At 41.3% G+C, this 12,694-nt stretch overlaps 1 protein-coding gene across 2 annotated transcripts in view; it reads left to right on the forward strand.

The window, feature by feature from the left end:
* The window catches only part of LOC126184904 (uncharacterized), a 174,598-nt gene that overhangs the window by 146,743 nt on the left and 15,161 nt on the right, over positions 1-12,694 (forward strand). For both annotated transcript variants that reach the window (XM_049927555.1, XM_049927556.1), the window contains 3 exons: positions 10,327-10,652; positions 11,074-11,293; positions 12,217-12,422. In XM_049927555.1, the coding sequence (XP_049783512.1) occupies positions 10,327-10,652; positions 11,074-11,293; positions 12,217-12,422 (752 nt within the window). The remainder of the gene's footprint in view (positions 1-10,326; positions 10,653-11,073; positions 11,294-12,216; positions 12,423-12,694) is intronic.

The following is a 12,694-nucleotide window of genomic DNA, read 5'->3' on the forward strand; positions in this document are numbered from 1 at the left end:
AGTGAATAAACAGCCGCCTTTAGTGAATTAGCAGTCTAGTTAAAGGTTGATTAACACTCTTCAGTAAATTGATTTCTTAGGATGGATAGGATGTGTGACTGCTGTGTACGGACGCAGGAGGAGCTGGCCACTTTTCGCGAACAGCTGAGCGTGTTGATGGCCGCGGTCAGCCGTCTTCAGGCTGCTGCCTCGGAGTGTAGCGGCAATGGGGAGTCTGGTGCGTCGCAAGGTACACCCCAGGTGTTACATGCTTCACCCACTGTCCCTGCTGTCGAGACATCTTCGCGGGTACCGGGCGCGGTTGGGCCACCATCTCCCCAAGGGGAGTGGCGGGTTCAGCGGCGTTCGCGGCGCATGAGGCGGAGGGTCAATGTGGAGGCTGGCCGTGTGGCATCGCCCACTCTGCCTGTGAGTGGACATGTGGCTGCTCCTTCAGCAAAGTCCGAGCAGGCACACGGGGGGAGGGGTTTATTAGTTATTGGGAGCTCCAACGTTAGGCGGGTGATGGAGCCCCTTAGGGAAATAGCGGGAAGGTCGGGGAAGAAGGCCAGTGTTCACTCTGTCTGCTTGCCGGGGGGTCTCATCCGAGATGTGGAGGAGGCCCTACCGGCGGCGATAGAGAGCACTGGGTGCACCCGACTGCAAATTGTTGCTCATGTCGGCACCAGTGACTCCTGCCGTCTGGGTTCAGAGGTCATCCTCAGTTTGTACAGGCGGTTGGCGGAATTGGTGAAGGCGGAAAGCCTCGCTCGCGGGGTGAAATCAGAGCTAACTATTTGCAGTATCGTTCCCAGAACCGATCGCGGTCCTCTGGTTTGGAGCCGAGTGGAAGGCTTAAACCAGAGGCTCAGACGATTCTGCGGAGATCTGGGGTGCAAATTTCTCGACCTCCGCTATCGGGTGGAGAAATGTAGGGTCCCCCTGAAAAGGTCAGGCGTGCACTACACGCCGGAAGCGGCTACAAGGGTAGCGGAGTACGTGTGGAGTGCACATGGGGGTTTTTTAGGTTAGAGAATCCCCTCCCTAGGCCCGACAAGACGCCTCCTGAGATGCGGCAAGGTAGGAGTAGGCAAAATGCAACAGGGAATAACAATATTAATGTGCTAATAGTAAACTGCAGGAGCGTCTACAGAAAGGTCCCAGAACTGCTCTCATTAATAAACAGTCACAACGCCCATATAGTACTAGGGACAGAAAGTTGGCTGAAACCAGACGTAAACAGTAATGAAATCCTAAACTCAGATTGGAATGTATACCGCAGAGACAGGCTGGACAGTGAAGGAGGCGGCATGTTTATAGCGATAAGAAGTGCAATAGTATCGAAGGAAATTGACGGAGATCCGAAATGTGAAATGATTTGGGTGAAGGTCGCAGTTAAAGCAGGCTCAGACATGGTAATTGGATGTCTCTATAGGCCCCCTGGCTCAGCAGCTGTTGTGGCTGAGCACCTGAAGGATAATTTGGAAAATATTTCGAGTAGATTTCCCCACCATGTTATAGTTCTGGGTGGAGATTTTAATTTGCCGGATATAGACTGGGAGACTCAGACGTTCATAACGGGTGGCAGGAACAAAGAATCCAGTGAAATTTTTTTAAGTGCTTTATCTGAAAACTACCTTGAGTAGTTAAACAGAGAACCGACCCGTGGTGATAACATATTAGACCTTCTGGTGACAGACAGACCCGAACTATTTGAAAAAGTTAATGCAGAACAGGGAATCAGCGATCACAAAGCAGTTACGTCATCAATGATTTCAGCCGTAAATAGGAATATTAAAAAGGGTAGGAAGATTTTTCTGTTTAGAAAAAGTGACAAAAAGCAGATTTCAGAGTCCCTGACGGCTCAACACAAAAGTTTTGTCTCAAGTACAGATAGTGTTGAGGATCAGTCGACAAAGTTCAAAACCGTCGTACATAATGCGTTAGATGAGTATGTGCCAAGCAAGATCGTAAGAGATGGAAAAGAGCCACCGTGGTACAACAACCGAGTTAGAAAACTGCTGCGGAAGCAAAGGGAACTTCACAGCAATCATAAACATAGCCAAAGCCTTGCAGACAAACAAAAATTACGCGAAGCGAAATGTAGTGTGAGGAGGGCTATGCGAGAGGCGTTCAATGAATTCGAAAGTAAAGTTCTATGTACTGACTTGGCAGAAAATCCTAAGAAATTTTGGTCTTATGTCAAAGCGGTAGGTGGATCAAAACAAAATGTCCAGACACTCTGTGACCGAGATGGTACTGAAACAGAGGATGATGGACTAAAGGCCGAAATACTAAATGTCTTTTTCCAAAGTTGTTTCACAGAGGAAGATTGCACTGTAGTTCCTTCTCTAGATTGTCGCACAGATGACAAAATGGTAGATATCGAAATAGACGACAGAGGGATAGAGAAACAATTAAAATCGCTCAAAAGAGGAAAGGCCTCTGGACCTGATGGGATACCAGTTCAATTTTACACAGAGTACGCGAAGGAACTTGCCCCCCTTCTTGCAGAGGTGTACCGTAGGTCTCTAGAAGAGCGTAGCGTTCCAAAGGATTGGAAAAGGGCACAGGTCATCCCCGTTTTCAAGAAGGGACGTCGAACAGATGTACAGAACTATAGACCTATATCTCTAACGTCGATCAGTTGTAGAATTTTGGAACACGTATTGTGTTCGAGTATAATGACTTTCCTGGAGACTAGAAATCTACTCTGTAGGAATCAGCATGGGTTTCGAAAAAGACGGTCATGTGAAACCCAGATCGCGCTATTCGTCCACGAGACTCAGAGGGCCATAGACACGGGTTCTCAAGTAGATGCCATGTTTCTTGACTTCCGCAAGGCGTTCGATACAGTTCCCCACAGTCGTTTAATGAACAAAGTAAGAGCATATGGACTATCAGACCAATTGTGTGATTGGATTGAGGAGTTCCTAGATAACAGGACGCAGCATGTCATTCTCAATGGAGAGAAGTCCTCCGAAGTAAGAGTGATTTCAGGTGTGCTGCAGGGGAGTGTCATAGGACCGTTGCTATTCACAATATACATAAATGACCTGGTGGATGACATCAGAAGTTCACTGAGGCTTTTTGCAGATGATGCTGTGGTGTATCGAAAGGTTGTAACAATGGAAAATTGTACTGAAATGCAGGAGGATCTGCAACGAATTGACGCATGGTGCAGGGAATGGCAATTGAATCTCAATGTAGACAAGTGTAATGTGCTGTGAATACACAGAAAGATAGATCCTTTATCATTTAGCTACAAAATAGCAGATCAGCAACTGGAAGCTGTTAATACCATAAATTATCTGGGAGTACGCATTAGGAGTGATTTAAAATGGAATGATCATATAATGTTGAGCATCGGTAAAGCAGATGCCAGACTGAGATTCATTGGAAGAATCCTAAGGAAATGCAATCCGAAAACAAAGGAAGTAGGTTACAGTACGCTTGTTCGCCCACTGCTTGAATACTGCTCAGCAGTGTGGGATCCGTACCAGATAGGGTTGATAGAAGATATAGAGAAGATCCAACGGAGAGCAGCGCGCTTCGTTACAGGATCATTTAGTAATCGCGAAAGCGTTACGGAGATGATAGATAAACTCCAGGAGAGACGCTCAGTAGCTCGGTACGGGCTTTTGTCAAAGTTTCGAGAACATACCTTCACCGAAGAGTCAAGCAGTATATTGCTCCCTCCCACGTATATCTCGTGAAGAGACCATGAGGATAAAATCAGAGAGATTAGAGCCCACACAGAGGCATACCGACAATCCTTCTTTCCACGATCAATACGAGACTGGAATAGAAGGGAGAACCGATAGAGGTACTCAAGGTACCTTCCACCACACACCGTCAGGTGGCTTGCGGAGTATGGATGTAGATGTAGATGTAGTGTCAATGTGTTTTATTCGTTCACTCATTGTTTTTACACCTAACATTTATAACCAATCTCCTTCCTGCCACCCATTCAGCAAGGACCAGAAGGGTTACCAGCTATGAGAGTACAGCCAGGCTCATCCAGTTGGTGAATGTGATCCTATATGTATTTGCAGATTCTGAAGTTGTCTCCTCCAAACACATCTGCACATGGTCTTTGGAAGTGTACACTAGCTGCTCTACTTCACTGTTTTATTGTGGCTGAAATGGTACAGACCATAATTTTTTTTATTCAATTTCAGCCATGGAAGCTTTTACAGCATGCCAAAATGAACTGTAAGAAGTTCTCAGTAATGATCACTTGTTGTAGTTAAACTGTCAGTTCGTAAGTGGATGCGGTCCTCGGGCTGCCTGGAAATGCCACAGTCACAACCTTTGTGGGACAGCTGCCTGTTGCTTTGTGTACTGGGTACACAAGTGAATTATTACATGGTGGTAGTCTGTCAGTAACAAACAGTGACATTCTGTGTACCTTCATGAGCCTGCAATTAAGTCTGCAATTAAGTAAGAAGGGAAAAAAAATTCTTACTAAACCTTTCTGATTGACAGAAGTTCAGGCCAATCATTTTGCATGTAGTGCATTACTTGTTGAAGAATATCTTTTTCCAATGTGGCCCTAGCTACATTTTAAAATGCAATTGGAAGATTCGCTAAGCTTTCTTGTATTTCCATATCTGTTTGAAAATATACTACTTCTGTCATACCAAAATCTGGGTTTGGATCTGGGTCCATGTGAAGTAGTGGCAGCAGTGGCAGTGAGTCCATGTGTTATACGGCTTATTTGTAATGATCTCATAGTGGTATGCACTTCAGAAGAGGGCCCAACTTTGTGTGCTTTGCATTGTTTATTCTAAAAGCCATGGGTGCAGGCCAATAACAGCTTAAGGTCAGTGATCAAATGAAATTTTTACTTCGTTAAAATTTTGTGAATAGTTTTGTTGTGCAGATGTTAAAGTTTTGGTGGCAAATGTGATCAGTTGCTCTGGCATGTGGGCATTTTAGTGTGCCGACATGGCTCACATATTGTACTCAAAGGTATCAGTTGCAAGCACGAGTTGTTTCCCAGGAATGAAAGTCGTCCGACATGACAACAACCTAAATATAATCTTAAGTGCCTCAGATTCTTTGTCATATTCTGCTGTCCATTTAGGAAGAACATCTTTCTTCACACCCTACTTAATGAGTGTTTTTTTTCTGCTATGGGTGAGACGAGCCTTCCATAGTAATTGATTTTCCCCAAAAATAATTGAATAAGTGCAATGTTTTGTACCTTTGTTGGCTTAACAACAAAAATATGCTATTTAGTCAGTTTAATAATATTTTTATACGTGTGACTTACATATTCAACATGAATTTCTGCAAGCTACATATTAGACCCTCTTGCTTCAACTTAATAAATAGCATCCTAGAATCTGTGATTTGTTCCTGGGTAATTAGTGCAGGATAGAATGGTTTGTGTAAGCCTTTATGAATATCTTTAGATCACCATCAGTGCACTGGCTACACCAAAACGGAAGTGCTTGTAGTGATATAGACAGTGGTATAGACAGTGTACTATGTTTCTTATCAGTATCTTTGTGAGGCTTCATCTAGTGGCAGCTACAAATATATTTTGTCTAAATCTATACTGGAGAAACTCTTTATCTCCAGCTAATCTTGCTAGTAGTTCTAGATGAAGACCAGCATGGATTCCATTCAGTGACAGTTGTCAAGATCTAAATCTCGAAAGTAAACATGTGGTTATTTCTCAATTGTGTCCCATAAATTCTAAAATAGAGCAGAAAAATCATCTTTTGTTTTATTACAGGAAATGTAATTATTCTAGTATTAGTAATAGTATATTGCCATGGAAAACCGTGGCTAGAGTCCTTGCCTTTACCACCCATACTTGAGGTCCATTCACGTACACCTCCATAGTGTACACCTAGGCCACAGCTTTGCCTGGAACTTCCAGATGGCCCTAAGTACCGAGTTAACCCTGCGGCTCTCTACTGCCAGTTCCTCTCAATGCTTGACATGTACCGAGACCCCAAAGTGGTTTACACTTACGGCTCTATGGCTGATGCTCACGTCAGCTTCACGTATGTCCATGGAGGACATACTGAACAGCATTCCTCACCCGACTGCTGCAGTGTTTTCACTGCCAAGCTAGTGTCTATATCTCATGTTCTTGAGCACATTGTTCATGCCCTGGGGAGTTGTTTCTTCTGTGTACTGACTCCTTCAGCAGCCTACAAGCTATCGACCAATGCTACCCTTTTCATCCTTTGGTAGCGACCATCCAGTAGTCCATCTGTTCCCTGGAATGGTCCAGTCATTCAGTCATTCAGGTCACGTCGGAATCCCAGGCAATTAACTTGCCGACAGGCTGGCCAAACGGGCTACACGGAAACCACTTATGGAGATCAGCTTCTCTGCAACTTACCTGCGTTCAGTACTATGCCACAAGATTTTGTGGCCTTGGGAGACGAAATGGCATAACCTCAGCGCGCACAACAAACTGTATGCCATTAAGGAGACTATGAATGTGTGGCAGTCCTCCATGCGGGCCTCTCCCAGGGACTCTGTGGTTCTCTGCCAGCTCCACATTGGCCACGCTTGGGTGACACACTGATACCTCCTGTGCCGTGATGACCCACCTCAGTGTTGGTGCAGTGCCGGGCTGACAGTGGCCCATACCTTGGTGAGCTGTCCTTCTTTGGCTGCCCTGCTTTGGACTCTTCAGTTACCGGACTTGTTGCCATTAATTTTAGCTGATAACTCCTCATTGGCTAATTTAGTTTTACGTTTCGTATGCGACAGTGGGTTTTATTATTCTATATAAGTTTCAGCGCATGTCCTTTATCCCTTTGTGTTCTCCACTCTAATGCTTTTAGGGTGGATGTTTTGATGTGTTGCAGAGTGGCTAGCTTTTCCTTTTTATTCTTGTGGTCAGCCAGCCATGGTCATCTGCTATCTTGTTTTTGCCCCTTCCACCTGTTTCTTGCTTCTCTGTGTGGTTTTCTTTTCCTCTTTTTTGTCCATAGTAGTGTTGGTTGTCCTCCTGTCGTTCTTCTGGTTCTTCCTTTCTTCTGTTATTGTGCTGTACGTCTCCTTTCTTTTCTTCTTTCCCTTGTGTAATTATTTCACTGCGAACAGGGGACCAATGGCCTCACAGTTTGGTCCCTTTCCCTCCCTCTTTCAAACAAAACCAACCAACCAACCAACCGTCCTGTAGAAATATCTTGTGTTGTAGATATGGAAGTTGTCCTCTATGGAGTCCAACTGTTCTTTCATGAATTTTCTCTTGGGTTGTCTGATAATTTTTGTTACTGTTTTTTGTGTTTCATTGAGAGCCTGTAAATTTTCTGAGGATTTTTTGTTCTTGTATTTCTGATATGTAGCTTTCCTAGTGACAATGCATTCTTGCAGTCGGTGTCCCACCAAGGGTTCTTCTTTGGAGGAATGAGGGCTTGTGCTTTTCCTTTGATTTTTCTGTGGAAATTTTGCCGGTCATTCATGTGTTCTTTTTCCCAGGCTTCTTTCACTCCAGATTCTGCAATCTATATTTGTGTCAAATTTTGGTAAGGGGGTTTTCTGAAATTTCTCTTTGGGATGAATTTGACTTTTACACATGTTAGGTAATGATCAGAGTCAGTGTTGGCTCCCCTGTGTACCTGCACATTATGGATCTCTTTCTGTACTGGGTACGAAATTGCCACATGGTCAGTTTGGAAGTCACCTAACTGGTGGACTGGTGAGTGCCAGGTTTTCTGTTTTCTGGGATCTTTTCAGAGGGATGTCAACATGACCTTGAGGTTGTTCCATTGGCAGAGTTCTATGAGCCATGTGCCATTTTTGTTAGTAAATTTATACAATGGATAATGTCAGACTATTTCCCTATGTTGTTTTTCTCTGCCGATCTGTGCATTACAGTTGCCCAGGTGGAGTTTGACATCACCTATGGGGACTTTGGACATCACTTTCTTGAGGGTTGACCAGAATTTTTCTGCAGACTGTGGGTCTTTCTCATTACTCTGGTTGGTGAGGCGTGTGCTTTGATCAGTGTGTACTTCTTGTTGACACGCTGAACCCGCATAGTCATCAGTCGGTTGTTAATAGGTGTAACTTCTTTTATGAATTTGACTATGGTCTTTTGAACCATGAAGGCCATCCCCAGTAGTGAAACACCTTTGGGAACGCGCCTGTCAGTTTTGCTTTTGAAGATGCGATATTTGCCGTAGTCCATGGTGTTTTCACCTGTGATGATGATAACATTATTATTATTATTATTATTATTATTAAAAAAATATTTTTATGTATTGGTGATAAGTTAGTAAGAAATTTTGTTCATTGCATATAAAACAGTATATATATTGAATTATGTGGTGTCCAATATCATTGTAAAATATGATCTATGGACAAAGAAACTAAACTAAAAAGAAGTCACACTGCATTGTAAAGTGCTTAAGTGAGAGTGATGTTTACACAGTGTTTGGTGTAATGGTGTTCATCTTTATTACTGGAACAGTTTGAATCTATTTCATTAGGGCAACACATTGAGAGTGGAGAATGAGATTTGTAAAACAATAGAGCACAGACAAATTTATCACTTTTCCAGTCACAATGTCACATCTCTCAATTGCTGCATTTTTCATGATAGTTTCATTTCCTGGTGATGCAGATCTCAACATCTGTTTCCTTAGATTATTTTAAACTGGTATGAAAGTACTTCCAATGTTAATTTACAGGCTGTGGTCATCTGGTAGGTTCCAAATCATTCTCTCACCCACTAGCCCTTCAAACATTCAGAATGCAGTGCCAAGCATGTGTGCTGCTGTTTTGTAACTGTAATAATATCCAGATTTAGGTTTTCTGTGGCTTCCCTAAATAACTTGAAGCAAATTCCAGAATCGGTCATCTGAAAATGACGCAGATGATGTCCTTCCCCACCCTTTCCCCATGCGAGGTTCACCATCCCTAATGACCTCATTATCATTGAGATGTTAAATCCTTATCTTACTTTATTGTTATATCATGTTGTAAATATCCTGCAAGGTTCATGCAGTTAAAGTTCTGCTTTTTTCTTAATTGGTAAATTGTCATCTTCAGACCAGTCTCTTCGCATAATCGGATACAAATTGACATAAATTCTCTTCTTGTGTGTAATTCCACAGTAAATAATTTAGATCCCAAGTACTGTGGAGCATAGTCCACGTAGTCAACATTTAACTTCAGTTGCAGATTTTTATAAACATGTCTCTTTGTTGTATGTTGGACAGCAAAACTGCTGCAGTTCACTCATATTCATGAATTAAATTTAGTGTTCATATTGTCTTTAAATACCCCAGCCAAGTGTGTACCTGGTGATGAGGGCAGCACTGTGCTCTACTGTATTTGCGAAGGAAAGTAAATGAAACTATTAATCTGCTAAGGACAAAGTGCACTGCAAATAATGTATGAATGGAAAATATACAGAACAATAGGGAACATCATTCATCTAAACATGGTGTATCTAAAGACTTTCCAAAATGCGTGGTTTTTGTTTTCCCTCATGAACACTTCACCTGGCGAAGCTACAGGTTGAGTAGCAACATACCAATTGGTTGTATGTACTACTAAAAGTCAGTGACAGTTCTGTCAGGGGTGACTGTATCAGCTTTTCTAATTTAGTTGTCATGAATGAATTACCTTACTATGTGTATAAAGATTAAATATAACACATCTGGGGAAAATAAAGAGTTCAGATAAATTAACATTACATGGGACCCATGTTACAGACATTCATATACTGGAAATACCAATTTGATTGATAAGGCTGGTGTATCAAGAATTTACATCTATTTATTAGGATGATTCAGTAAATTAATGATCTTAAAAATATGAAGTAGAAATAAAACTAGATTGTTTGAGAGAATGTAATGTGTGTTTTCTACATTCTACAGAACATGCCAGCACCAAACTATATATACAAAGGATGCACTTATGTAATTCATTTAAATTATTCATTTTTACTTAGTATTTTCTCACAATTTAAAGCCCTGTTGACAGTTCTACGTGTTGACAGAGCTTCCTGTTACTAGCTTGATTTCAATTTTTTTCTTTCTGTTTTATGTCAATTACATTTACATGATGGTGATGAAGGAAATCCATCAGCAGTAAATCAACAGCGAAATGTGTTCATCACAACATCGTTATTGTCGTCTTTATTGTTATTGTTATTATTATAATTATTATTATTATTATTAGTAGTAGTAGTAGTAGTAGTAGTAGTAGTAGTAGTGAAAGTTGACCTAACAGAACTGATATCTTTACCAGTTTTTATGGACTCTTGCAACTGCTAATAAGGCAGTAAGACACACATGTATAGAAAAAAAAAAATTAGAACATTAATTCTGCAGTTCTCTGAGTTAACATTATTTTGTTTAGGCCATGCTACATATGGAACGAACAAGATTAGAGAGAGAAGCAGAAATCATTCCAAGGCATAAAGATAAATTACCACAACCACAACAATGGGGAAACAAAGGACGCCTGTCATTACAGGACATATCTGCAGTGAGACACTTGCCTCAAAAGAACATAACTCAGTTTACTTCCAGGAGCATGCTTCCAGAGCACTGCCAATCCATGCCGGATCTTCAACAAAAGCGACCAGAACAGGAATGGAAACAACAGAGTCCACCAAAGGTGGTCTCCACCCATCATTCTCAACCTGCACAGCAAGACTGGCAGGAAAAAGAGAATTACAGCAGGTAATGAATTGTATGTATGTGGCTGCAGTCACTGATTCACAGGGTGACCATGTACATTAAATTTCCTATTATGAAATGAAGTACTAGTCTCATTTAAATATTTTATATTCATAATTTGATGAGGTAAATGTCATAATTACAAATGTCTCTAACTGAAGCACATGAAATAAAATAATTAAAGATTGGCATGTAATGAATGAGTTGTAAAAATTGGTTACACATCAAGATGAATTCAGAACAGCCCAGTAAACTGAATCAAAATAAGAGGACACATTTATACGCAGTGTGATGACATATTAAAAATGTCCTGTGTTTTGTGTTGTTTTAGGAAATGTTGTTTGAAGTTCAACATGAAATTAATAGATCCAAGTTGTGTGAAGTTTGAAACTGATTTCTAATTCATAATGGTTTATCTTTCCAGGAGCAGCTGGACACCAGTCTTCAGTCCTGTCACACAACAGAAAGACTTCCAAAGTTCAGGAACCAACCATATCCAGGGACAACAAATGACACGACAGACTTTGCAAGCACTGAGTGCTGTGCCTCGCCCTCGGCTTATCCCGACTGACAACTGGATACAAGCAAAGAGGAAACCAGAAAGTAAACGTGGCACTTTCAACAGTCAACATTGGCTGATACAGGTAGGAGATTTCTTGTTGTTGTAACATGCATCTCTTGTGGCAGCTTATTATTTTTTATGGGGAAGAGGAGGTTTTCAATTTTTTATAACTTACACTGAACAGTGTATTGCATGCCAAACTGTTTATACCAGAGAATGTGTTTCTTTGGGTATTCTGTGGCTAACAGCAGTAAATGGTGTTGTAGATGTAGTGATACATGGAAATATAATCATAATAAATAAATAACAAATCGTTGAGTGAAAGGTATTGCTCATTATGTTAATTATGAGCATTAGAGGCACAAGGATTCATAACATGCTGGCAAGCATCATCACATTTTTGACAGCGATCGTAAACTAAATTATGGCTAATGCGTTTTTCCTTCTTTCCAGTGGAGTTACTACTCTACCTCTAATAACATCAGAGTTAAATGTCTTGTTAACTCGAAGAACCTGATGTTGAGGTGCTTAACGTAGAAAGAATGTAACCTGGTTAAATGATTTCTGTTTGAATTAATAAAATGTCTGAATTTACATTTTATGTGTCAAAATTATTCATTTTGTGAAACAATTCAGAAAGTGAAACTTCCTGGCAGATTAAAACTGTGTGCCCGACCGAGACTCGAACTCGGGACCTTTGCCTTTCGCGGGCAAGCGCTCTACCATCTGAGCTACTGAAGCATGACTCACGCCCGGTCTCACAGCTTTACTTCTGCCAGTATCTCGTCTCCTACCTTCCAAACTTTACAGAAGCTCTCCTGCGAACCTGGAGAGCAATGTAAGCCTTGCCTTAAGGCAAGAAATTGTATTGTGGTGCTTTCACCTGATGCCCTGATGCCCTGATGCACAGTGAGCTCTCTCTCTCTCTCTCTCTCTCTCTCTCTCTCTCTCTCTCTCTCTCTCTCTGGTGTTGAATCATACTCACAACTGTCTGTTTTCTAATAGGAAGCAGAACAAAGGAGGATCACTGAACAACAACAGAGAAATGCGATGGCTTCCCAGAAAATGCCAACATCTCAGTTGTCTCAGCCCCTGCTCTGGATGCATCAGCAACCACAGCAGAAAAAACCTTTGCCTGATTCTGTTATAAACACTCTGACACAGAGGGTTCAGAACAAAGTAGACAGCAAGAAATATCCGAACAGAACACGGTAAGATTTGGTACAGTTCTAATATGTTCAGCCTACATTTTCTCTGTTTCATATATGCTATTTCATAAGAAAGACGTGAATCTTAAATTTTTATGTTTCTTTAGATAAATCCACATAAAGAGAGAATTCACATTAATTCGTACTCTATGGTTAAATTTGTATTTGGTAAGATAATTAACACTTAAAGTGAAACTACTATATAAATACACCACTGCTATTCCACTGAAGTAACTGTGTGTAATAGTTTTCCTTCTCCTTCATTGGTATAAATG

This window comes from Schistocerca cancellata, chromosome 4 (genome assembly GCF_023864275.1).
Source record: "Schistocerca cancellata isolate TAMUIC-IGC-003103 chromosome 4, iqSchCanc2.1, whole genome shotgun sequence".
NCBI classification, from domain to species: Eukaryota; Metazoa; Arthropoda; class Insecta; order Orthoptera; family Acrididae; genus Schistocerca; species Schistocerca cancellata.